The sequence below is a fragment of the Zerene cesonia genome, chromosome 5 (genome assembly GCF_012273895.1).
Source record: "Zerene cesonia ecotype Mississippi chromosome 5, Zerene_cesonia_1.1, whole genome shotgun sequence".
In the NCBI taxonomy this organism is placed as follows: Eukaryota; Metazoa; Arthropoda; class Insecta; order Lepidoptera; family Pieridae; genus Zerene; species Zerene cesonia.
In genome coordinates, this window is record NC_052106.1 from 2,168,062 (window position 1) to 2,195,474 (window position 27,413).

The 27,413-nt window shown below is 31.4% G+C and overlaps 4 protein-coding genes across 4 annotated transcripts; 2 read left to right on the forward strand and 2 right to left on the reverse strand.

The window, feature by feature from the left end:
- Positions 1-2,378: 2,378 nt before the first annotated feature.
- LOC119840233 (inhibitor of growth protein 5) lies at positions 2,379-4,995 on the forward strand. The gene has a single exon (XM_038366748.1). It carries the CDS (start codon positions 2,595-2,597, stop codon positions 3,417-3,419), a length of 825 nt encoding a protein of 274 aa, XP_038222676.1. The 5' UTR covers positions 2,379-2,594; the 3' UTR covers positions 3,420-4,995.
- A 2,866-nt stretch (positions 4,996-7,861) lies between these two features.
- Positions 7,862-15,428, forward strand: LOC119840080 (low density lipoprotein receptor adapter protein 1-like). Its single transcript, XM_038366585.1, has 6 exons — positions 7,862-8,020; positions 12,692-12,865; positions 13,197-13,302; positions 13,452-13,626; positions 13,952-14,014; positions 14,833-15,428. The coding sequence occupies exons 1-6, from the start codon at positions 7,972-7,974 to the stop codon at positions 14,908-14,910; spliced, it is 645 nt and encodes a 214-aa protein (XP_038222513.1). The 5' UTR covers positions 7,862-7,971; the 3' UTR covers positions 14,911-15,428.
- A 67-nt stretch (positions 15,429-15,495) lies between these two features.
- LOC119840003 (lysozyme-like) lies at positions 15,496-18,338 on the reverse strand. Its single transcript, XM_038366488.1, has 4 exons — positions 18,020-18,338; positions 16,981-17,157; positions 16,550-16,623; positions 15,496-15,972 (listed from the first exon to the last, which is right to left on the reverse strand). Exons 1-4 carry the CDS (start codon positions 18,078-18,080, stop codon positions 15,829-15,831), a joined length of 456 nt encoding a protein of 151 aa, XP_038222416.1. The 5' UTR covers positions 18,081-18,338; the 3' UTR covers positions 15,496-15,828.
- A 1,292-nt stretch (positions 18,339-19,630) lies between these two features.
- Positions 19,631-27,413, reverse strand: LOC119840051 (lysozyme-like). Its single transcript, XM_038366549.1, has 4 exons — positions 27,251-27,413; positions 21,917-22,105; positions 20,972-21,045; positions 19,631-19,991 (listed from the first exon to the last, which is right to left on the reverse strand). The coding sequence occupies exons 1-4, from the start codon at positions 27,315-27,317 to the stop codon at positions 19,845-19,847; spliced, it is 477 nt and encodes a 158-aa protein (XP_038222477.1). The 5' UTR covers positions 27,318-27,413; the 3' UTR covers positions 19,631-19,844.

Genomic DNA, 27,413 nt, shown 5'->3' on the forward strand with positions numbered 1-27,413 from the left:
ATTTTTTACTAGCCATTGTTCATACCTGTCCCACCTAAGCACAATCTGAATGAATGGTGCTTTGCTTGTTGAAAATATGTCTTTAAAATTTATTTTATTAGCGGTTGTGAAATCATGTTTCAGATTTTTATATATTTTAATTTATGTGGTGAGATTTACAAAGCGTTTAATGAATATTGCTGTATGAAGACATTGCTAGTCTTTTTTATTTGAGATTTGTACTTGTTTATTTTATTTATATAGAATTATAAACAGTCAGATTTTATGAAAAACGATTGATTTATAATCTATTGCATAAGTTAAAATTAGTGATTTTTTTGACCTCTCTAATTGACCTGCATAATTAGTGCCAATATTCACAAAACGTATCCTTAGCTTCCATATAAGTATATTGTGTAACAGATAGAAATCCTAGTAGCAGATGAAAAACAAATAGAATGGAAAAGTAGCATTTTTTAATTAATTATGCATTCCACAGTGTTGGGTTGTTCTTGCAACTGCAATGGTTTGTTATAAATGGTAACAGGAGCAACGAATGTGTACCAAATTTATATTAGATGTATGTAGTTAGGCTTAAGTTCATTTAAGTACCTTCATTAATTAATAATGTATATGAAACAAACGCTACCTTTTAATATTTCATTAAGTGAGAAAGTAATCATCAAATTAAACATAATTATCACAATTATAACGCTGCATTGGGCACATATAACATTTTGTAATCTATTTAGAATGTAACCTCGAAAAATTTTGTATCAGTATTTTAAATATTTGTCAAAATATCTAAACATTTTCAAATAAAGAATGTATAATCATATTTATATTATGATGCCCTCATAAGCATTCAGTAATACACCATTGTATGATGTTTTGTAGCATAGTAGTATATATATATGATCACGATTAGTGCTAAGTATGTAAAGTATAGATTAAGGAAATCATAAAAGCATGTTTTATATCGTGTAGATTGTGTAAACGCATCTAATTGCCATGTGTTGGCAAGCTAATTATTTATTTGCATTTTTTTTATCTTTAAATGTTTTTAATTTTTTAATGTTTGTAATAATCGGATGACCATATGTCATTATAATCGCTGAAATTTTTACGTTCCGTTATTTGCGTAATTGTTTTGTGGTTTTAAAAATGATGCTTTTGAATTATGTTTGTTAAATATGTTTTGTAAATAGACACACAAGTGTTTATCAGCCTGTATGTTGTGCTTTGTATAGAGGCATTCATATTTTAAAATGAACAAAACAATCTGTAAACCTAAAAGTGCTTGTATCCCTGGACTAGCGTCATTTCTATTAAGAAAATATTTTATATCTTGTTTATTTGCTAATATAATAAAATTATTAAAAATAAAAAACCGGCAGTTTTAATTTTATCTGTCTACATTTTATGTTTAAATCCAAATATATTTCTTGTGAATTTTATCTAGACATGTCTAGACGACATCTACCGTAGTACATTACTTACTCTGATATCCAGAGAGTAGAAAAATACTACGGCTAGGCATCTAATTTTGTAATCTGCAGTCCCTAAAAACATTCGCAATCTATAATCTCCCACTTAGATACAAAAAATCGTCTCTGTTCTATCTATATTGTATACTAGCTTCGCACCGCGGTTTCATCCGCGTTATTCCGTGTCCCGTAATAATATCGGGATAAAAAGTTGCCTATATGTTCTTCCAGTAGTCCAGTTGTCTACGTACCAAAATTCATTGCAATCGGTTCAGTAGTTTTTGTGTGAAAGAGCAATAAACACACATCCTTACAAACTTTCGCATTTAAAATATTAGTAGGATAGGATTCTATATGTCTATACACTAGTGCCATTTTTGTGAAATATTCAAGTGACTGTTTTGTTAATCATAATTAATAACGAGTTGTGAAAAATTTTCAATTTAAGAAATTTAAAAACAATCGAATAGATTTGGGATATAGAATATTTACAAAGTTTGGCTTGTGATTACAAAAGTTATAATTGTCAACTTTTTTGTAATCCTAGTTGTACTTTGTTGTTGTTTAGGCACAGGAAAGATTGTTATGATTGTGATCCTCCGTTTAAATGAAGTCATTTGACGATTACGACATTTTAGAATTAGTGAAGTAAACGATATGTAAAACCTAAAATATAGATGTTGTTTTTTTTTTTCAAAGATTTAATGGCTTGTTTATGACATTTTTAAGCCAAGTCTTATTTTTGATAACAAAATTTATTTAATTTAATATAGATGTTGTTACTTTGATCTACTTTTGATAAAAAAAGAAACAGTTTAAAATTTTAAAATGTTGCCAATTGTCTGTTTAAATTATAAGTACTCTGTGATCTATACTCTATAGAGTCTATACTCAGCACTCTGCAATCTATTGTCTACTTACAATTTCATTTTCAAGTCGATAAGAAATTCGTTGTTTAATTTTGTAATTAATTAAGTATTTTGTGTATAAAACGTTGGTGTATATTACTGAAGTATTATCTAGATTTAAATTTCTTAGCCTGTAGAAAAAATTCTGACCAGTTTTACAGTGTTTTCAAACTGTCATCATTTATAAAATCGAGGGAAAAGTAATTCAAAATATTGCAAAATGACTTCAGCTCTTTATTTAGAGCACTACCTTGATAGTCTTCAGCATTTGCCGATAGAATTACAAAGGAACTTTAAATTAATGCGAGATCTTGACGATAGAGCTCACGGTTTAATGAGAACAATCGATCTTATGGCTGATGAATTATTACCAAATATTCCAAAGATGGACGAGGAAACTAAGAAAGAAAAAGTAAATACCATTCAAGGGCTTTTTAATAAAGCTAAAGAATATGGTGATGATAAAGTGCAGCTTGCTATTCAAACTTATGAGTTAGTAGATAAACACATACGGCGCCTTGACTCTGACCTCGCGCGGTTTGAGTCCGAAATACAAGAGAAAGTAATGAGCTCTAGAGCAGCGCAACAAGCAGCTACAGAACAGGAAGTTACTCCAACTACAGTTAAGAAGGGAAGGAAGAAGAATAAGAGCAGTGAAAAATCTGTTACAACAACAGGAAAGAAAAAACGCGCAGGTGCGTCTAGCGAAGAAGATGCTATTGCAAGTGGTAGATCTGCAGCTAAAAAGAAGGCTCAAAAGAAAGGAACTGCTGCAGCTGTGAATCCCGCAAAGGAACCTGAGGAGAACGCTGATTTGGATTCAGTGGCTGGCATCACCCATCCTAGTGATGTGTTGGATATGCCTGTTGATCCCAATGAGCCAACTTATTGCCTTTGTCATCAAGTGTCATATGGTGAAATGATTGGTTGTGACAACCCAGACTGCCCCATAGAATGGTTCCACTTTGCCTGCGTAGACCTTAAGATTAAGCCTAAAGGTAAATGGTACTGCCCTAAATGTACACAGGATAGGAAAAAGAAATGATCTACAGTAAAGCCCTCCATCAAGCCCACAGGCAAAGCTCCAACTAAAGCAATGGCTGAAAAGACTGTTAATGTAAAAAGTGAAATATAGTGATTTTATTAGATATTTATAGATTAAAGAAATGGTCCTTCACTATTAGTAAGTAGGTTAAATAGTATAAATTTAACTTATTTTATAGTATTATGTGGTTCATAATAATATATAAAATGTACATAAACTTTAAAATATGTAAGTAATCAAATTATGATTAATATATTGTTTACCTGCATACAACATTCTGCAATAATTTTATATAACTAAAAGACTAAGGATGCCTATGACCTAATTATTTATATTCAGATTTATAATACAACAGAAGAGCACAGAAAATTTCCATTATATTACTGTCATCATCTGTACATTTGTTGTAGAGTATTGCAAAAGATAATAATTGTTTTAAATATGGTAAAACTATCTCCATACTGATATTACATTATTATGGACCTAATTCAATCAATAGTATTTAATTGTTTTTTTCTAGAACTGAATACATAATATTATACAGTTTATTATAATGATTCCTACAATTTTAGGAATTTTTTATGTACATCACATTATAAAACTTTTAAACAAGAAAAATGTATGACTTTCAGAGGCAATCTTTAATTTTTAATAATTTAAATTAATACATAATGCTAAGAAATATTACACATTGTTGAAAACAAGCTGCCTATATTTAAGAACATAAGATTTATGACTTAAGTTATGTTATAAATGGAAAGACTAATTATCATTGACTATGATAAGTAGCAATAAACAGATTTTATATGAATTGAGATAATAAGCGTACATTGTAACATTTATTCATTATAATTTCGAAAGACATAAAAAAAGAAAGCAATTCTAATTCATCCCCTTTCGTAAGTATATTCCAAAAATCAAGTATTGTTATTTTTCTCATTATTTCTAAATTCTGGTACCTCACATTATGATGCTATGTTGTGTTAGAGGAATCAAGTTGTCTTGTATGGTATATTCAGTTCCCTACAGCATTTCTTTTGTGTTTGTCAGTTTTATAAATTTGATTTACAGCAGAGATGTATTTGTCATATGAAATGCTTTATTGAAGGATTTATTTTGACCATGTTGAAAAATTTATGTTGATGCTACTAAAATGTAATACATATCTTATTGACCATTTTCATTGATTTATTAATCATTTTACATTTTCTTTCATGATTACCAAGTTATTATAGGTTCGTTAAATGCTTCTAGGTAAAAGTTTCTTTATAAAACCTGCCTTATACTATCATCATGTTTTTAAATCTCTATTTCATCTTATGTAGTAAATCAAATACAAACTTATAATGTAACAAAATTATTAAACTTGGTTATTCATCAATTTCCATTAAATTTCTTGTATGGTACTTAATTTCTTAGATGCATTTAACTAATTTGAAAGATGAAACCAAAAATTGTATAAATTTCAGTTAATGCTGTATCATTTTGTGTTTCCATGTAACATTATTAGTTCATTATATTGTTTTATAATTTTTAAGAATGTGTTGATTTATTAGTCTTAAATGCATATAAATGAGATTTATTTTTAATATTTGTGTTTTATTAATGTACCTATGCATCAATAACCTGTACCATATTTCTTTTGATTTAAGTAGGGTAAAATACCGAACAGTAAGCCCTGAAGCAGTACTCGGAATTTAGAGACTTTAAATTTATATAAATAGCCCTGAAAATTTACTTATTTATGTTAGAATTAATTAATTAACAATTAAACGATTCCGGTGGTCTCTCAGCGTAGTAGCTAGACGCAGAAATACCTACGAAATAAAAACATTCCAGTTTTATGAGCTACACTGGTTTGTTTGAATTGCTATTATACATGTGAATGTCCACATACGTGTCTGCTGCAATTTTTTGTTAAGGTCCAGTATTATGGATAATGTTTTCGAGTAATTTGTAACTTTTTTAAATTAATTTGATATTTTGTAGTGAAATGGTACATTCAAATACCACTCATATAAAACATACATTTAATTTGTTTTTTTTTTGTATTATGATTAAGCTTATTGAAAGTGTAAGGGGAGAAAAAATAATTTTTGAAGAATGAATTGCCTATGCAGAATAAATGACTTGAAAGAAGTTGGATGTGTTGGTTTCATTTAATACTGAATTGTGGTGGAAATATATAACGGAAAAATTGTGGGCATACCAATCATGTAAGAGTAAGTAAGGAGCTGACTACACTCCACAGAATACTCTGATATATATTACAGTCTAAGACAACCCTACCCACCCTTACCCTACCAACATCACTGAGAAATTGCATAATAATAAACAATAAATAAATTATTGTCAGGCATTAAATTATCCGAGAATTGAGTGCCATGGCTTTAGTTAATTGTATCTAATGTATAATGAAGTTAAGTGTTTAATTTTTTAATAACAAATATAGTATAAAAATGTAAAAAACTACTAAGTTTGAATTAAATTCGTATGTTTTACTTTTAAAGTGTGTCAAATTTGATCCTATAGGAGTAATAACTGTATTAAAGTATTATTTTATGTTTGTTCCCCGCTGTCTCCGAATTTTTCCTATCTATCGAAGTGCTTATTTTTAACTCCCATTGCAAAACGACGAGGTATTATAAGTTTGTGTATGGTAAAGTTATCTGATGTCACTCCAGAAGGAATGAACCGATTTAAATTTACTGTTCCGTTAGTTTTGAATATTTTTTAACTCATAATAATGAAAATTGCTATTTACTAAGAAAAATCAAGAGAAGTGCCGATGAAGTATGCAATTATTGACATTTCAGAACACGACAATAAATAAATTAATTCGTAATTATTTGGTAGCAAAAAGTGAGGTGCGGTCGACTTAAACTTAATTTGCAGGCAAAGCTCCCATGTTGCGTCAGAAATTACGGCCGAATGTAGATACTTGCATTAGTTCATTTCAAATTCGTTGAGTACGTACAAACTCTTGCATTTTTTTGATTTTATATTTAAATATTGCTAACAACTATAGTACACCCTATTACTCTGTATTTTAAAAATGTCATGGTTTGCAAGTAGGTTTCTGCATCTACAGACAAAGATTTTATAGTGAAATTAAAAACCAAACAAACAATGATTCTTACATTTAAATATAAAAAATGTAATTTAGATTACAGAGAAATCACAATTATAAGACTTAATTCATGGGCTAATAAGTTTACTAGTGCCTATTTTAATTAATTAGCAAGTTCAAGTTTTACGTTATATGCCTGCCATTTCCTATAGATGGCGTCATAGTCTCAATCTACACTAATATTACAAATAGGAACCTTTTGTATTTTAGTATGTTTGTAACGTTTTTACACCAATACCATTGCAACAATTTCAATAATTCTTTCATGATTAAAAAGCTGCAACTTCGTCACATCAGCTATTAACGGATGAGCGAAGCCGAAGCTAGTTCATTTATATTTCAAACTAGCGGTCCGCTCCGGCTTCGCCCGTCGTACATATATAGCCTTCCTAAATATATGGGCCATCTAATACTGAAATAATTTTTCAACTCGGACCAACAGTTCTTGAGATTAGCGCATTCAAACAAACAAACAAACATACAGACTCTTCAGCTTTATAATATTAGCATAGATAATGGAAATGTTTGATATGATAGATATCTAGTGCAGGAAAGTATAATGTTACCTGTGGATTAATATGTTCATAAAATAAACGGCATTATAATGGCTGCAGTTTTCAACAACATTTATACATAGTAAGGATCGAAACAAAGAGAAAATTTCATCCAGTAGGAATTACCTACCTACATAATATCAAGCGCTATTTTTTTTCTCTGATGTAATCACATGCAATTGATCAAATTCTTGGATTCTCTTTTGTTTTGGATTTTTCAAGCAAAAATAATAAAGGTGGCATGCCTTTACAATAGATATAGATATATATTATGTAAAAAAGAAAGACGAAAGTATATTTCTTACTAAACGTTGTCCTATAAGCCGTTTTAAAACTCGTAGGATTGAAACATTTGCTCGTGGTAAAAAGTTTCTATAAGGACAGATAACATAATACTATAATAGTTACTACAAGTGAAGGTTTTTTGTTACAAAAAATACTTGGCAAAATATACGAATCTATAGTAATTAAAATCATAAATGTCATATATACTGCCTCTTCTTCGAAAATCTACCAGGCAAATTTTGATTTTCACGCGAGAGAAGCCGCGGGCGGAAAGATGGTTATTTAATAAATGCATGCATATATCTCTTATGTATTTAACAAATAACCCTGTTATATAATTAATAATAACGAATCAATGTATCTTATTTTAATCGGAAGTATATACAGCTAGTTCGTTTACCTTACATAAGTGCTTATGTTTTAATATATTTTTTAATGTAATACATATTATTGTAAACGATCTCGTTGTGCTAAGTAGGGGTTGTACTACAGACTACATAGTACGCAGCATCATTGCAGTTATCTGGAGACCGTGCGCGGGAAAAGTTGATCGTCTCTTTTACGCAGATTAAATAAAGTTACAATGACAACCCTTTTACGAAGAATGTGGAAAAATAATTCGAAACACAAAAGTAAGTATACATTTAATTTAATATACTAATTTTCAGAAAAATGTATTATTCCTTGTTGTAGCTAATTAATTAAACAATTTTTTCATACAGAGAAGAATATCACATAATTAAACCATAAATTCGAATGTAAGCCTGTTATTTATAAATGTGATTATTTATTAGTATAGTATAAGTATTTTATATGAAATATAACGTAATACAAATTAATGTATATATTTTCCATAAGCTTACAAAGATTTTTCATTAAATGAGGACTTTTCGGTCATCGTAGTTCACAGTAATATTTTCTTCGCGCCATATAAGATTTTATTAAGGCTTTACACAACACGGGCAGATTTCACTCTAATTACTAAGGAATTAGATCTCACTAAGCACCACGCCTTACACTCATTCTTGTGAAGAGAAAAAACCCGTCATGTCTGTATCCGTAAATGTTAACTACTTAACAGTGTCTACAAAATTAAAATAAGAATATTATAGTAATCTAGTATTAGAAAGTGGCTTTTATAAGAAGTAGTTTTAGTTTAGCTTTTTTTGACGCTTGCTCAGATTTCATAAGTATTTCAGGTATCGCGTGCTTTAAAATTGGAACTATTTTTGATATCATGTTAGGTTAGGTTAGTACGCTTTTACCAGTCCATTCTTTTTTAATGGGATCATGCTTAATGCATTCATAGATAATTAAAGAGAAAATTAATAAAGTGTTACTATGTACACCGAGCAAGTCGGAATTGAAAAGTAGGTAGTCCGTTTAGGGTAAATTCGTATATTCTGTAGATATATAAAAATAGTAGAATTTCAATCTATGGCAGAGTTATTTTTTTAAACAAAACAATAGATTTTCAATATATATTTATATTACTCTCAAAGATATTGTTAGATTAGCTAATTAGGTAATAACTTCAGACAAAAAGTCCATCAAGTAGGGTTTAAATATATAAATAACCGTTTGGGTATTACATGGATCTCACAACTTTTCACAGAACTGTGTTATAATACTTGATTTTTTACCACTATTGTTTTTATGGGATATCTTTCACGAACCTTTCTATCACCATTTCATTCGAAATCCTTGCATAAAACGCCATAGATTCTACTCAGCAATTTTCCGCGCATAAAGTGCGCCATTATTGTGTCTTTCAAAAACTCATTTTCTTAATTGCATCAAATCCATATAGTTTCGAGCGATTGAAATGTAATTTTGCAATTTAAATTATATCGCTGGGTTATTATAATCGATATGTTTAAATACTTATAGTGCGCCTGGCATAATTTATTTTTATAGTATACTGTATAATCAGTAATCGTTAATAATATAGCTATTTTATTATTATCTATTGCTAAAATTTCCTACTTTTTATATCTTCCGTAGGTGGCAGAGGATAAGGTTTAGAAATCTTGTATGGTATGATGGAGTAAGAATATAATATATTATATATGCTAATATCAATCCATGTGTATAAAATACCTACTTCATCCAAATCGCTTCGGTAGTTTAAGAGTGAAGAAGAGAGAGGCAGACATATTATGTACTAGGTTTTCGCCCTCGGTTTTGCTCCTGTTTACATAGTTGGAGTGGTTTAGGCGTGAAGAAAAGGGAGACGGAGGTACTTTCGCATTTAAAAGATACTAGGGAATTTATATTTAATTTATATATTTATTAGAAATACTAGGGAATAGGATGTTTTCTGTATATTCGGTAGCGCTTAAAAAATTTAAGTATTTTATAAGCTTAATTGTATTATTATTGGATTCTTGACGGGACGAGTAGTTAGTGAACAAAAAAATTCAGTATATAGGGAATTGCTGAACATTACCGTCTTAGTAAGTACGGAGTGATTAACAAATTATAAACTATTTAACAGATAAAATTAATCGTAATGCCTCATGTTTCCTTATAAACGTTGTTACATTTTGATACCACGATTTCTCTAGCTATTAATGATTTTCTAGATCATTCATAAAATCTAGGTACATCATGTATTTAAGTGAAATGTGTATTCCAGCGTCATCAATCACATTACATTCCAATAAAAGTTCACAAGTCAAGTATTACTACATGCGGAAAAAAATATAACGTAATTATAACAGATGTCATTAGCCGTTTATCATAAGGTGTTCGAACGTTACATTTATTGCTGTAACAGCTTCATCCACGATTTATTGACGAGCAGTTCAATGATCACAAGATTAAACAGATTGCGTAAATGGTAATTGTTTATGTTGCAATATCATTTATATTCTAGGATCTAGATCGTCATAGTATGGATAGCATATCATGCGTATTACGACCTTTAGGCGACGCGGCTAGGGCGTAAATATTTTGAAATTTTTGCTGTTACATTTATTTTATTTTTCTTATTAATGTTGAATTCAAATTGCGTGTCACAATTTACTCTCTCTTATTTGTTGTGAATTTTTCACATAACTTTTGTTTAGGAGAGTCTGTAAAATATTTCATGGTCATTTTTAAAATATTGTTCCATGTAATAACTATAGTTGCTAACAACGTCATGTTAAATTTTTATGAAATTTACCCGTGTCTTTCCTTAGTCCTACTATAGTGTCGTAAAATTATTGGATTAAACGATAGGAATTTCCTCTAATAACGCAAATTGCGCATCAAGTAATTAGGTATATAGGCATATACCTAGTGCATCCAGCATCGCGCTATGATAATGTAATCGAAATAGACGCACCGACAAAAAACACGCGATAAAATAGTAAATACGCTTTTAATATACACTGAACTAAATCGGAGTTATCGCTAGACGGGTTTGAGGCGGTGAAGTTTGCGCCTAATATATGACCTATGGCCTATTTATGCTATCATTTGGTCTGACCTAGATAATATGTTCGATAAACGTACGCGCAAATATAATTTAAAATATAAACGCATCAAAATAAGATTTAGATCTATAACGGCAATGCGTACGAGAAAGGCTCTGGTACTTTTGTTTTTTTAAAAACCAGCTTTTGCCCGCGGCTTTGCACGCGTTAAATGTGGAGTAGTTTAATAGATCTTATACATATTAATAAACCTTCCTGTTGAACAGCTCTATCTATTAAAAAAAACTATCAATATCCGTTGCGTAGCTTTTAAGATTCAAGCATACATAGGGACATAGGGACAGAGAAAGCGACTTTGTTTTATACTATGTAATGATGTGGGATGTTATACATAACGAACAGTAAGAAAATGAAAAATGAGATATCCCTTGTAGAGCTTCGGGTGATTATTTTATTAAAACTATTAAAAAGTGTCCAATAGCTTTTAAATTGTTTCATACTTAATGTTTTTGTTCCAAGTATATTATCGTGAATGTATAGTCAGTAACACATAGAAGTAAAGCATATTTTCAATGTTAAGAGAGTGTATATAATTGTATGTATTAAACTATGAAAAGTTAAATAAAAGTACTTTGAAAGTAAATTCAATAAACATTTGCGAGGAATGTTATTATATAGAAAGCTGTACTCTTATCGGCTATGGCCTATGAGTCTACAATTATTATAATCGGTATTAATCTTGCGCAGCTTTTACGAAACCCCCTGAGTTATTGCAAGCCTATGATGAGGTTTGAAACACATACATTTACTATGCAGATTAACTGTTTTGGTTTGCGTAAATAAACAACGTAAAATTAATGAAGTTCATTAATTAAGTTGATATCATGATACTTTTGATATAAAATGTTTGTTTATGTGTTCAGTGTTGAACATATTTTTAATACAGTTTTTTATGCGGTTGAGAGTACATATATAAAGTTCAATATTTAATTTTAAATTGATTTTTACTATAGTTTACTAGAACTTTTATTGTATTCTACTTATGTCCGCTCAGGACGCTCACCATGACATGCCGTAGTGTCAACATATGTATTTTTGGGTTTAGGGGTATCAAACATTTATTTGTATACTGGATCAGGTATAAAAATTTATATGGTATAAAATCTTAAATCGTGTCTTGAAAATAAATGGGTATGAAATTGAAGGTCGAACTGTATTTTGCTATAAGGCTGGCGAAGGAGGTTAGATAGATGTTCGAGAGAAAAGAACGATACAGAGACTATCTATCTGCGTAGCACGTAGTAGTAGATAATGGTCTGGATTTGGTATTAGTATACCTATTAGCACGCGAGTGAATCCACGCTCCAGCTAGTCAAGCATAATTATAAATAACGGGAAATTAAACGTCAATAAATAATAAGATAATCACAGCAGTGGAAACAGCAGCTGCATGATTAACTTATCGTCTGGCCGCTGATGTGATGCGCTTTCTACGTAGTTTGATAGCAAATTTTATTGCGTATTTCCCACATTCGTCTACCAAAGGTTGACTTATATCGGGGAATGTTATAATTGTTTCGAGATAATGATAGTGGTGTCTGACTTCGATTGATATTTTAATGCAATTCCTTACATATTTTGCCAAAAAAAATCTAAAAAGTAATATGAGCGTTAAGATTATCTAATCTTAACTCCTAATCCTAGTATTGACTGTATTGATAGAAGATAATAAAGTCCCATGGCTGTGCATAAATCTCGATGATAACCTACAGTAGAGAGGCAGAACTTTAATATTCAAACGTATGTGATGTGTCTATTTAATTCGGTATATTGATGGTTGTTACATTAAGATTACACTGTACATATGTTGTATTTTTCTAGAATTATGCGAAGAATGGGCCCTAGCTGAATGCGAAGGGGATGGATGGTGGCGAGACGCGTCGAACGGAAAGGGACAGGTAGATGTGAGATACGCTGGCATCGCGCCTGTAGAACGCGCCGCCTCCGCGCCCGCTACCGCTCTCGCTGTGCGCTCCGCTTTGCATACCGCTAAGAGTACGTTTACTACTAATGGATTACTATTTAGTTTTAGATATTTCAAGTTTAACTATATGTTTCGTTAGACTTACTTAAACAAAAGTCAATTTTTGAGAATTCTTTTACCAATAGAAAGCTAGATCAGGTGTATGTGTATAAGGTGATATACCTGATATAGGTGATATTTTATGAGAGTATTCTCGACTTCAGCCGGGCAGAGCTGATTTATACGCAATACTTTTAAATTAATTTCATTTAAGAGACACCACTACAATCCGATGAATAATAAACAATTATTTATATAATCATCTGTTGTTGGTATCTAAAATAATATATTATTAAATTCCAGCTGCTAACAAAAAGCTTCAGAAAGTAAACCTTGACATTAGTTCGAAAGGCATCATTGTATCTGACGCTGATACACAAGAAAATGTATTGAGTGTATCAATTTATAGGTAAGTAGTTAATAATTGTAAATGTTTAATATTTTAACTTTTATACCTGCTGAGAAAATGTTATATTTGAAGCAGATCAGACGGATACAATTTATACATACATTTTCTTACAAGAATGCTGTGATTTTATGTTCAAAATCGCTTTTCAGGATTTCCTATTGCTCTGCTGACGCAGCAAACGCCCGTGTCTTCGCCGTCGTTGAAGGAAAATCCGCGGGAGGTGCGAGCGAGACGCACATAGTGCACGTGTTTGTGTGTGCGAGACGGAAACAGGCTCGGGCGCTTGCTCTCTCCCTCGCACACGCTTTTAATGACGCATATCAGGTAGGATTTACTTAGGGTTGTTTATTTTTATAGCTTTTACGAATCAATCAGAAACATTTTCACAGTTGTATTTCAAAATATTTTAGTACATGGCCGGTTGTTACTGGTTGGTACCTACTCCTAAAAATTTATCTGAAAATTGTAATGATCAAACTTTTGGATCCTTTATCTTCTACTAAAACTAGACTATCTTTACAACGTAATTTGTGTAAAACATTCCACGAACAGGCTATCAATGTGCAATATTACACAAATTGCACATTTTTAATATTGTTTATCACAAAAATTACAGATAACACACTAATAAAATCGATCTTTTATTTAGGCATGGCAGGCGAATGAGGCAACTTCACTACAATCTGGTGGAAGGCGCAGAGTTACTCCATGGGTAAGTGTGTATACTTTCCTCGTAATGCTTATTACGCTGTTGATTCTACAGTGTATACTAACTGTCTTATTATACTACTCTTTGGTGTATACAGTATAGAAGTACACTGTGTAGAGTAGAGTCTACAGTGTAGAAGACCTCCTGGGCTAACAGCAATCTTACAAAAAAAGACTTATGGTTGGCTGTATACAAAATAATGATGGAGATAGATGAGTATTTATTTTTTATGGAAATGTATCTAATAAAAACATTTTTTTTCTTTTTTATTTGGAAATAATAAAAGAGTCTCGAGCGCTGGCTGGATATAAGCCAAGAAAGCAAAGTTCACAGAAATTTTTTTTTCTGGACAGATTGTGCTGTGATTGTTTGATTCTTTTACTAATATCACAGATTACTACTAGTTACATTACCTGTGATAATACAATACATCAATGTAATAGTAGAATATTACAAAACAGAAAGTTTGTGTACAGATTTTTTTAAGGCAAAGCAAGCTAAGGAGCAAGTGGTCTACCTGACTTTAAAGAATAAGTGGTCACCTATAAACACTTGTAACGCAGACCGTGCTTTGCCGCCCTTTTCGTACCGACAAACTTTCCTTCGTACCTAACCTAACTTCGTAACTAAACTTTTCACGTAAAATCAATTGAATAGATTTTGACGATACTCGGCAACTGCCAAGTACCTATATGTAGGTTCTAGCATAACAAATCGGTTGCTTTTGCCCGTAGATGCAATCGTGTGGCTCAGCTGGTATGTCGATTTTTTTCACATGTATTATCCAGTAGCGAGGTAGATAAAATTGCTTTATTTTACAGGCTAATTTCTCCAGCGAATCGGATGAAGATACGGACACTGAGCAGTGGCAATCTCCAGAACCACTCGTTACATTTTAATTTAACATTATTCATGTGCGACTGTGCGTATTTTGAAAAAAAAAAAAAATAGGCATGTGATGATTTTAATCAACTAACACGATTTATTTTTGGTAGGTGTTGTAATTGGCAAAAAGAAACGTATTTTCGTGTTTTGTGTACGCTATATTATTGAAAAATGTAAAGAATAAAAGCGCTAATAGAGTCGCCAGGGTATAATTAAAGTTTATTAGACAATATTTTATGTACAATTATAAAAAATATTACTAGGTATTCAGGGAGTTAATTTTTTAATCATAACTTATGTATAATATTTTCATATTCAACAAATCGTAAGATTTCAGAGAATAATCCATATTGTGTCATAATATACAAACTTTGGAAGTTTTAAGTAGATTTAAAATTAAGTATTAAGTTTATTTAATCTACCGATCTCTAGGTTTTAGAATATACTAGTTTAGTTTTCGTCATAGCTAAGCGAATAAGTGTTTGTTAAGTTTTTAGGTACCGAAATAAAAAAAATAAAATATTTTTTTATACACATGTATTTTTTTAACCCGTTAATATTCCTCTTATTGGAAAAGCTAAAGGCAAAATTTGCTATTTTTGTAGAAAAGAGAATCTATTTGTAAATTTTATTCATGACTTCTTTAGAATTTGGCATGTAAAGATAAATCTATACTAATGGTATAAAGCTGAAGAATTTGTTTGATTGTTTGGTCGCGCTAATCTTAAGAACTACTATGTTCAACGGACGTTCATATATTATTACATTCAGGTATCATCAATTTCGTTCATTCCATGTTTAGGTTTTTTTTATTATATCTAACATAAGTAGTTTTTAACGTCATACAAAACCTTAAAATTTTAAAATTATTTAGAGCATTAAAATACTAATAAATTTATAATTCGTATCAGCTTATTTTAATCAGTACATAATTAATTAAGACGGCATTGCTGGAACAACTTGAGGCGTTGCAGTCCAAGTGGGCTGAGGAACAGAGGCTCAGAACACGCCCTTCCTCCGTGATGGTTGATCATCATGTAGTCATAGCAGTTTGTCACACCGTCTCCATTGCAATCCTGTCAATAAAATACATAATAACAAAGAATTAAGAATACGTTCGGTAAACGTTAAAACGTGGGGTAAGATTTGTTCATAATAAGTCGGATTAATCCTGAAATATTCGAGGAACTTATTTGTTTATTAACTTGTTTTTTAAGTGTTGAAAGCTTGCAGTTATCCACGATACGTGGGGATGATGCCGTCGCGCTGCTATGGGCGGACTTTGAGGAGGCTTCCTACTCTACCGCCGTGTCCTCCCTAAATTTGTTACGTATAAAAATGATTTTAAAGTGAGAGAGAGAGAGCCCTAGAGAATGCAGCATAACAATTTTGTGTATAGCAAGTTGATCAGATATATTTCACACACATCCATCGCGTGTTTGTACTTATACAAAAACAAGTTTTTTTTAAGGACATAAACATACATTGAATTTTTTACGATCAATTGATTTGATCTAGTGTTCTGCTGGTCAGTGTGTTCAAGCTATGGCATTTGATAACGATATCTAAATATCGTTTAAATAATTAAAATGGGCGTTTCTATTATAGTGTAACTATATTAAGGGCAGAAATGAGTACCTATTCAAAACTAACCTTCCCAAATCTAGCCATGTAGTTTTCAATAATTTTCACCGAGCAGTAATAGTCTCTGGCGCAGTCCTCATATGCTGTAAAAGAAATTACAAATACATATAACACATACCGGCCTATAATTATTTTCTAATAAATGTCATATTCTATATTCATCATAATTATGTATAAAAAATTACATTTTTATGAAACTTGAACGTCTTAAAAATTTTAAAATTCAATCCCAGAAAGTGTTTTTTTATTAATTGCTTTTAGGTATACATTTTCCGTATGAAAAAAAAATCTATTGTATTTGTATTATATTAATGGTCAATAGTTTTGTAACCATTCAAATAAAAATCAGATCGATCATTTTATTTGCGGTCTCTACAATAATGTGTTTCTATGACCAATAAGTCTAGCTTGGTCAGAGTTCAAACAGTATACGTCCTCACCTTCCTTCCTATCGGGATTGTCATCAGGTAGAGTCGGCTTCCCAGCATCCACCCAGTATACCCTAGATATGTAGAAAGGGCCACAATAGCCCCCAGTGCAAGTGTGGGAGAGATCGCAGCCGGCCACGTGACACAGACAGCGAATACAGGATTCGTTGAGATTTGTCACGTAAATACCTGAACACGTTTAAAAACCTCATTAATTGACCTTTGCCATTATTTAGCTGCGTGAGTGGCAGACGAAAATTTACGTCGCGGCATGAATAGAAACTTTAGGGATGATATCATCATCTTTTTTTTTATTATGTTTACAGTGCGAGTATTATTTTAGTAACAAAGGTAACACATAAAAACAAGTTATCTAATATTATCGTCCAGAGCTTGCCTATATTAAAATAACAATTTAATATTAAGTTGAGCCTCTACAATTTCTTAAAATCGTGTATGTGTATGTTTGTTACTCTTTCACGCAAAAACTGCTCAACGAATTGCAATGAAATTTAGTACGTGGACAACTGGAATAACACATAGGCAACTTTTTATCCCGATATTCCTACAGTATACAGACTTACGCGGGTGAAACCGCGGGCGCAGCTAGTTATTTATAAATTTTAGGGGAGAGCGCATTTGGAAGCTGCTGCTTTGGGAGATAGATATTTGGTAGCACAGTTTAACAACCACACTTCCTCTTTTTCTGTATGTTTTTGTGTAATTTGTATATTAAAATGATTTGATGATAAATGATAAAAAAATTCCTTTGTCTTGACTGAATATCAAAGTATCCTAAAGAACTGGATGAGAAATATGTTATGGTGTAAATGTAAAAGATGTTTTGTTTACGTCAGTATCGGTCTTAGGTTCTCAGACAGGTTTATAAAAATATTTTAAATCCTTTCATGGTACTATGTTTCTTTTCCCTTATTAGGAGGCTAACTTGAAACAGTTTCGTCGACATATATAAATCGTGTCTATACAGTACCTATAATTGAATTTTTTGATTTTATGAATTTATCACTTATGCAATCAAACGTTTACTCACCAAAAACAACACTGTAACATAGATTTATAAGTACAATTAACACTGGCACTTGTAAATGCATTTTGGACTAAAATTATAATAAAATAAATCACGAAATATATTACTTAACTCATGCTCCTACATAGTAATTGAAAATTGAGCACTGATTTCAATGAAAGCTGATGACATAATGAGATGTTCTCAAAACGCGTTACAAAAACAACAATTACTGTGGTTCTTCGAAGATGTAAAAAATGTAAGTAAAAACCATTCAGTAACGCCCTATCGTAGTTTGGCGATCGAGTGATCAATACTGAGTTAGACACAAGTGAATATTAATAAATGATGTAGAAGAACTAATGCACACGTTTGTTTCTAAGAACAGTTAATTGAAGGTGATTACAATCGAATTGTCACATCCGTGTGCAAGAGGATCACATTACAAAAGGTCGTTGAGATTATGGATTAAAAATGTTTGCACTTTTTAGGATTTATTTATGATTATTAATTGTTTGTGTAATTTTTCAATTAATTTATTTTAATTTTTATTATTACATTACTTTAATGAAGTTAATATATAATAATAATAAGGACCTATTTTAATGAAGTTCGATATTGATTTTTGTCAGATGTCAGAGCGGGCAAAGTAGCTGGTGGTTCGCCTGATGGTAAACGATCACCACCGTCCATGGACAGTTGTAATCACTGTAATCACGTTACCCATTTTTGTGGGATAAGGAAAAAATAATTAATGAAAAGGATATGGGCCTCGAGCTTCCCCACTCACCGAGCGAAACAGTGACATACACAGGCTACTCTTTCGCCGATCTTCTGGCTGGTGTGGTGTGGTTTCTTCCCAATTTAATTTAAAATTTTTAGTGTCTTTGATGCCTAGATTGAATGTAATCAGCCAAGTAGTAAAGAAATGTGTTGTAATTTATAGGTAGGTAATCTGTTAACATGGTGCTCTGAAAATCCATTAATTTTTTAGCAATTTTAGATAATATTAGTAAATGACGAGAAGTTTTCTCTTTTCTACAAAATAAACGTACTCAAATTTTGTCAATTGAACAAGGTTTGTAGAAGTGATCGACGTTTCCTAATATTTCCGTGTCTTTTAACGCATTAGCTTTCAACCTGTGTATTTTGTACCTACTCATATTTACTTAATATAATAAAACACTAAACCCAGACCATTTCCCACTCAGTAATTATAGCTATGCAATATCTGTTTTATAGACAATGGTGAGTATATTTTTCTGTTTATCTGAATATCAGTTTGTATGTGCGTGAGTTGATCACGTTAAATCCACAAGGCTGGCAAGATTTTGACAAAATGGTGATAGACCAATACAGGATCAACTTATAGGCTTTATTATATTTGAAAACAATAATTTGAAGAGCACCAAGTACGCTTTAAACTGGAGTAGAAAGAATATTTACAAATCTGTTATAAAATGGAGTGTTTAGAGTGTGAGAATGGAGTGATTAGATCAGAATTTATAAATGAAATAGAGATTCCTGAATAGGTTTTTGTAAAATAAACAGATGATTGTATGTCGCAATTAATAAGTAAGATTCAATAAATATAGTCTAAAAATGTTTACGTATTTTAATATATTTTAATTATAATTTTCTTACTAACTAATTACAATTAATACATTCCTTAAATTTACAGACTCGTATCGCATTACAGTTCAATAATCTTTACATTCATTTTTATATTATTTAATTTGTCACATTATTTATGCCTTTTGGCGCCATTTCGTTCATTAGTTTTTTTATTGACATGATTATGACTAAAGACTAAAGTTCGTCGTGTATGATTTTTTCGTTATGGCAACTTTTATCCTTGGTGAGCTGCAACTGCTGCAATACATTGCTGGAACACATTGACGTATTGGAACGGTAGATCGCCCTTGCATCCATAGCCTCCCAGTTTGTGGATTGCCATGTAATCGTAGCAGTTTACTACACCGTCGTTGTTGCAGTCCTGGAAAATCAACATTTCATAAACTTACAAGAAAATTGATAGTTTCGTTTCGGACATGTTGTTGACGGGCGGACAATTGTGATGAATTTATATTTAATATTTTCCTTCATAAAACAATAAATAAAAAATAAACAATAATTTACTTTACAAAAAAAAAAAAACACGGAAAGGAATAAGCATTGACCCCTTAAATATTAGGGGTAAAGGTTTATTATTGTAGTATATACTTCTTGATAAACACTCATAAATAAAATAGTTTATTATACCTAAAGAAAATTATTGCGTATTGACATTTTATTTAGGTTTACTAAAAGGTCATCTAGAACCAGAACTGGAAGTTCACCACGTCAGTGTTCAATGGAGTTATAAAAAAGTTAAACTGAATTGTTTTTATTTACGCGTGTATCAATGATATTTACAGATGATGTCACTGATCGACTTGTATGCAAATTTTAATGACAATGCCACGATATTATGTTAATATTTCTACTGGTTTGTACACACCTTAATTATTTTCGTACACGGATGTAGGCGCTATTATTGTTAGGGATTTCCTAAGTTTATTCACATGAGATAATTATTTATAAATAGTTCTATGTAAAATTACCCCTTTATGAATGTAAACTCATGGGATAAAGGGCAGATGCATTATGAATTCGTTGATCACTGATCGATTTTCCTTTCAGGCTAGTTGGTGATTAGTCTTCTGTGTCCACCCAGATCGAGACATTTTTCTCGTTAATCCCCGCCGGGAAATGAGGCCAGGTCCCCTCGATTCTAGACGTTAACCACTGTATCAACGAGGCAGTCAGTTCTCTTGTTGGTCAAATCTCTCATTGTACGTTACCACGGATAACATAATACTATACTAGATATTTCATACATAATTGTCACGCATATTTAACTAATCTGTGGTGTAAATAACTGGTGGTATTTCTATATAGTATAAAGATAAGGAAATTGTAAGAATAAAATGTTACCTGTCCGAAACGCCTCATGTATCCCTGTACGGTGAGGGCAGCACACTGAGGATCGTTGGCACAGCTGGCGTATGCTGGAAATACGTAAAAAAAATGAATTATTGAATGCTCATTAAAATATGCATTTTCTTATCTATATATATAAAAGAATGTCGTGTTAGTTACACTATTTATAACTCAAGAACGGCTGAACCGATTATGTTGAAATTTGGTACAGAGATAGTTTTAGACCTGAGAAAGGACATAGGATAGTTTTTATCCCGGAAATCTAACGGGAACGGGAACTTTGTCGGTAACCCCCCGAGTCTATCTTACCCGTGACTACGCGAGCAAAGCCGCGGGCGGAATGCTAGTTATTAATAAAATATAAAGAAAAATCTGTATAAAGGGCAAAAAATTACATTCATTGTATGTATGGGTTTAGATTATTTAACTATACATTATTTAACTATAATCTTATTACCTAATACTGTTAAGGATTTTTGTAAATATAGGAAACAATACTGCAGTGATGTATAATAAATACTAAGTGAGGAAATAAATTTTGATATAGAAAATGATGAACCTTGGCACCACCGGTCACCTTCGGTTCATTGCCAAATGTACTGATATTTTTGGTTATACCTTCTCAGAACATGACCTTTCATATTGGGAATATACGTTGTTGAGCGATATAATTCATTGGAATGACATCGTTCTTATTTCTTTGTATATTTCGGCGTAAACAGGATAAGTGGACCAGTTAATAAATGTGTATATCAGAAATCACACGCATATTATAAATAACTAGCAGACCGCCCTGGCTTCGCCTGTACATACCTGTATACACTATTCGGGGATTACAAACCTTTAAAATTGGTTAGTTCCTGAGTAAACATTCACACAAACAAACTTTTCAGTTTAAAATATTATATATTTGTATAGATAGGGAATAGAGGGGTTTACCATCTGGGGAGTCAATAGTACGTCCAGGGAGTGTGGGTTTCCCGGCATCAGCCCAATACGCCCATGTGATACGGAAGAGGCCACACGCGTCTCCATCACATTGTAAGCCTTGCTTGCAACCCGAAACCGCCTGGCATATGCAACCCAGGCATACTTCCGTCACTGGACTCTGGCTTGCTAACACTTCACCTGTGTAAGGAAATTATCCAAATCACTCTCATTGTAAAGCATTAATTATTAATAAAGTTCGAGTATGAATGAGTGTATATATTCGCAATCTATAATTTTTTATTAGGTAGTACCTGTAGTACTTGAGCTTTGTATAGTTTACTATATATATGATTATAGTGTATGAACAATACGTATGTGATAAAAGTAATGTTTAATTAAAGAAGGGTTTGAATGAATTACATTATTCAAACTTAACAAATCTAATTCAGTGGTACATTTTCTAACATTTTCGTACCTCAAAATATATCATTTTAAGAAATTTCAAACAAAAGTCACTAAAACTCAGTCAGTCAACCGACTCTTTATTTAATGTTTGTTTTAAAGAAATCTTGCAACTTTATATGACATACTCACGTATATGTAAGTAGGTATATGTGTATGGCAAAAATAACCACAACGTGTGAAATGCTGTCCTGGATGGGGTCAAGGTCTGAACCTTGGTAGATCCGTTTACATTGTTTTGAAATTAATCATCAAATCATTCTTTTTGCATATTTTTTAAGAATCTGACATTTTTATATATCCACAATTTATCTACGCATTATTAATAATATTTCGAAGTATTGTCTCCATTGTTTTGGTTCTGTATGGTTTGCAAAGGAGCTGGGCCCTAGTCTAAGTTTCAATTAAGTAAAATATCACAACATTACGATTCAATGGACAGTCGATTACAATCAAATTATTAATGACATAAGTTTCCTATGGTAATTTAGTTGCGATTAAATTGTTTTTTCAGTGGAACACCATGACCATCATAAATATTAGAATACCAAATCTGTCAAACCATTCTGACACGTCTTACGAACCAATTGAGATCATGACTTCGGGCCCAGACCCCAGTTCGGTCGCGTGACCGCTCATGAATATTTGCCAATTTTATTTATTTATTTAACTATTCAAAAAGATTGTATAAGATAGATAACTTAAAAATAAAATGGTTTAAAGAGATTGTATCAGGCAAATTTTTTGGGCGGTCTTGTCACTTAGAATTTTAGTGAATAAACAATAAGGATTGGAATAAGGAAGAGAATAAATTTCCTGGGATGGGGGACTTTTTGAAGGCATATAATATAGTTTAACATTCTATGTAATTATATGTTGTATAGTAATGCTTTTCTGTGTTAAAAATTCGGTGGTTTAATCTCACACACATAAAAAATTGCATCCGCTTGTTAAAATTACATTTAATTCTGATATATTATAACAAAGCGTAAAATAAGACTTAAATTGCTTTAATGACAACATCATATTTGTTTTCCGGCAGTTCAATGGAAGTAAGAAACCAGATTAACAAAAGATTGCATCATACTTTAAAGAATGTATTGTCATGAAACTTTGACGGTGCTTAATATTTCGTTTACTTTTTTAACAAACTTTTATCATTCGATGCTCAATAAATATAGATACAAGTAGCGTGTCATCACATAAAATTTTATAAGGCAGCATGTTTTAAGGCCTAAAAGTATGATATATATATGCATTTTTAAATCTTAACTTACCTACTAAAAGTAAAGATGGAAGGAGGTAAATAAGAGAGAAGTTATAAGTGTTATATTATATATTGTTACATTAAAAAAATATTTGTGAACCACTGTGTTTGGTTGATACTTAAGTTACATTCATGAGAGTTACTTGCATCATTCTTTTTTTCCCTCTATTGCAGCGGAATAAATAGAGCAAAAGTTATCAGAAATATGTCTAAGTTGAAATGTCGAATGTTATAGACCTTTGATATCTTATCTAAATCTCCATAATATAAACAATAAAGTTATTATTGTAGGAGTCGTGCACTTCTTTATTTCTCACTAACATGTAAATGGTTTTTTTTTCGTTCGGCATTTGGGGGAGCCGGAGTTCCGTTTTATTTTCCTCACTATTCCCATTATTTTATTCCTGTCCTCGATCCTTTCTTTATCCCTTACCCCTTAAAAGCGGGCAACACATTTACAAAGGTTCATGACCGATGATCGCTTACACTTATTATACAAACCACCAGCTCGATTGCCCGCTCTAATATTACAAAAAAAACTAGTTTCGATTACAGAAAAAAAATCTCATTCGACTGATAGTTTAAGATAATCAAAGAGATAAACAGAGTTAAAATATTTTTTCGAACAAATTCCTTTATGCATCTTATTAAATTTATCCCAATTCCAAACAACAATTATTAAATTGTACTGTTGCCAACTAAAATAGTTTCGGAAAAGTGATTGAGCAAAGGAACAAGGACTAGGAAAAATTTTTCCTTCATCAATCTTGTACAATGAGGTAATAAAGCCATTAATAATAGAGATAAAATTCTCGAAGACATTATAAGTTACGACTTAATCGGGGTAACAATAACTTGCAACAAAGACTTAAATTGTGTTTATATATCGTAATATGGAGAACGGAAAACATATATCTCCATGTAAATGCTAGATGATTTAATGTCGAAGGCCTAATGGGATCTTGGATCAGGCCCAGACAGATCCGCAATGATTCATTGTAATTTACTCCATTCGCATTGTTTACAAGCGTATGGAGATTTATATAATTCGAATAATTGCTTATTATGTGTTGTTACCGTTTCCACGTTGTATCCGGTATTAAAATTACAAGAATTTACTCTTTTGATAAAGCTCTGTTAGTAACGATTGGTACATGGTATGGTAGCAACAGAACATTTTTAAAAAGCTTAAATAGGTTGTTGGGCATAAAAGTGAAAGTAAATATTACGATTACTTAATTGTTTCAGCGCATTTTTTATAATTTTAGAACAACGGATAAAGCTGTTCATCTTTAGAAGGTTGAATCTAAGAACTTCCGACGATTTTGATCATAAAATAATTGTTAATTCATTTTATCTTGATTAACTCGTAAGTAATTTTACCAGGGTTATCTAAGTAGTGTCTATATGGCTTATGAAAATATGTTATTTACTACATAATGTATAAAATATTGAATATTGTGTACTTAGTTATAACCAATTTGATCTGTGGTAGAGACCCGACTAAAAGTTTATTTAAAAAATAATATATTCCCAATGAGGTTTATTCTTATAGAATATAGTAGATCATATTTAAGGGTCTCTGTAGTCGAAGACAGATTATAAATATGACTACTGAATTGAATCTATTTAATACCAAAATTTTCTAGTTTGGCACGAACAACTTTTCCGCTGGAAATTACTTGATATTCTTTACTTTGCTTTAATGCATGTAAAGCAAAATTATTATCATTAAATGTTTGGCGCCAAAATGTTGTCTGCTATATAAGAGTTTAATATTGCCTAAGTCCTGGCTATCGAAAAGGAAAAAAAGTCCTCGCTATGAAAAAAAAACAAAAGTCATCGCTCTGCTATTCGTTCTTACTTAGTTTCCTAGAGTACGACGTGTCACAGCCTGGCATGTCACCAGACGAGTTAGGGCATATAGAAAAGGACCGGTTGAACACGGATCAAGACGAAACCTACATAATAATAACATGGTATAGCTATAAACAAGGTGCGATAAATTAGAAATACCTCAACGTTTGTATACGTTAGCCGTTACTAAGATATAATATTTTTAAATTCAACATGGCAACAATAATTAATTTTCAATTCGGTCTCGGTCAAGACTTCTGATACACATAGAATTTTTTTTGGAATAGATATAGAAAGCAGTGAAGATAAAAAGTATATTGTATACAATTATGTGCTAACATTATTATAAATCCCTATTTAAGCCCTTAAAATGTCGTCTACGTCGCTTTCGGAGTTTCTAGAACTATTTTGGTATTGGTCAATTCACTGTGGACATAACATGAATGAAATATTGCTTGCTTACGTCATCAATATAACCTTCATAATAAATACCTGTACGTCCACTTGAATCATCTTGGACTTGACACAGATATTCTGCGGGATATTAATTGTTTATGATTTAAATAAAATGTCGTTTTGTTCCTGCATTGTGTTTACAAATTTATGGAAATGCAGAACATACGTGGCATTTTCTAGAATGCGTTTATTTGTATGGTTTTGTTTATGATAACATAATGAATGTAAAAATTATTCGATGTTTTGGCAAGTGTAGTGTTCCAAATGTTGTGGGTAGATAACTTAATATAAAACTTGGTACCATAAGAAATATTTGCGATTGCGTTTTATTTATTTATAGCTCCTACATAGCTATATATAAAACGTTTCTAGTTTTATTTTAAAAATTAAATTGAATGTTGTAATAATGGACAATGGACTTCTAATAGGTTATTGTTACAGCTTATTGCTATAAGATTAAATCGCTATTAAATCTTAATTATTGAAAGACGGATATTAATGATAAAATTAATGTATTTTCTAATCGCAACTATATCAATAATTCTAGCGGCCTACCGCAGCGTCGGTGGCATATTCGTATATAGCCTCTAACATTCAGTCCAGTTGTTCCTGAAGTACCTTAGCGTGTTCAAACTAACAAACTTTCCAGATTCATATTATCAGTATGGAACTATAGATTACGTATGAGTATGAGTTATGGAGGTGTTAGGTAAATTCTGTAATTGGAAAAGTATGCCATAATTGTTTGCTTTTTTTTGCATTCTGTAGTTATGGTTTATTATATCCGATCTAACTATTAACTACATATAAAAAACATCAGTTTCCCAGCAGATTTCTTTGCTAGGCTCCTAAACTTAAAATCAACTTTATTGCTTCATATATTAAAGTAGATACCGATTTTTTTGATATGTTGGCATTGTTATTTCATGTTTATAAACAAGATTAATCTAGAACTGTTTGACTTTGACCTGCACTGTGCAGTTTATATTGATAATACAGTTTAACAGTCATAAACCATTGTGCACCTTGGGCCTAAATGAGATGTTTTATAGAGCAGTAGTTACTATTCTTTTTAATACCTGTACGTCCACTTGAATCATCTTGGACTTGACACAGATATTCTGCGGGATATTAATTGTTTATGATTTAAATAAAATGTCGTTTTGTTTCTGCATTGTGTTTACAAATTTATGGAAATGCAGAATATGCGTGGCCTATGTACCATTTTATGAAAAAAAAAATAATTATAAGATTAATAACATAGACAAAAAACTGCATGATTTTTTTATAAATTTACTAACCGACATCAGCTGCGCAGGCGCCGACCAGCATCAACAAGGCACTGAACTTGATTAAGGCTGAAGCCATTTTGGAAAAAAAAAACTTAAAAATAATTTTAAAAACTAGTAAAGCGTCAGATGCTCACGCGCACTTCTTTCGACTGACATTGGTTGTGGCCTTTAT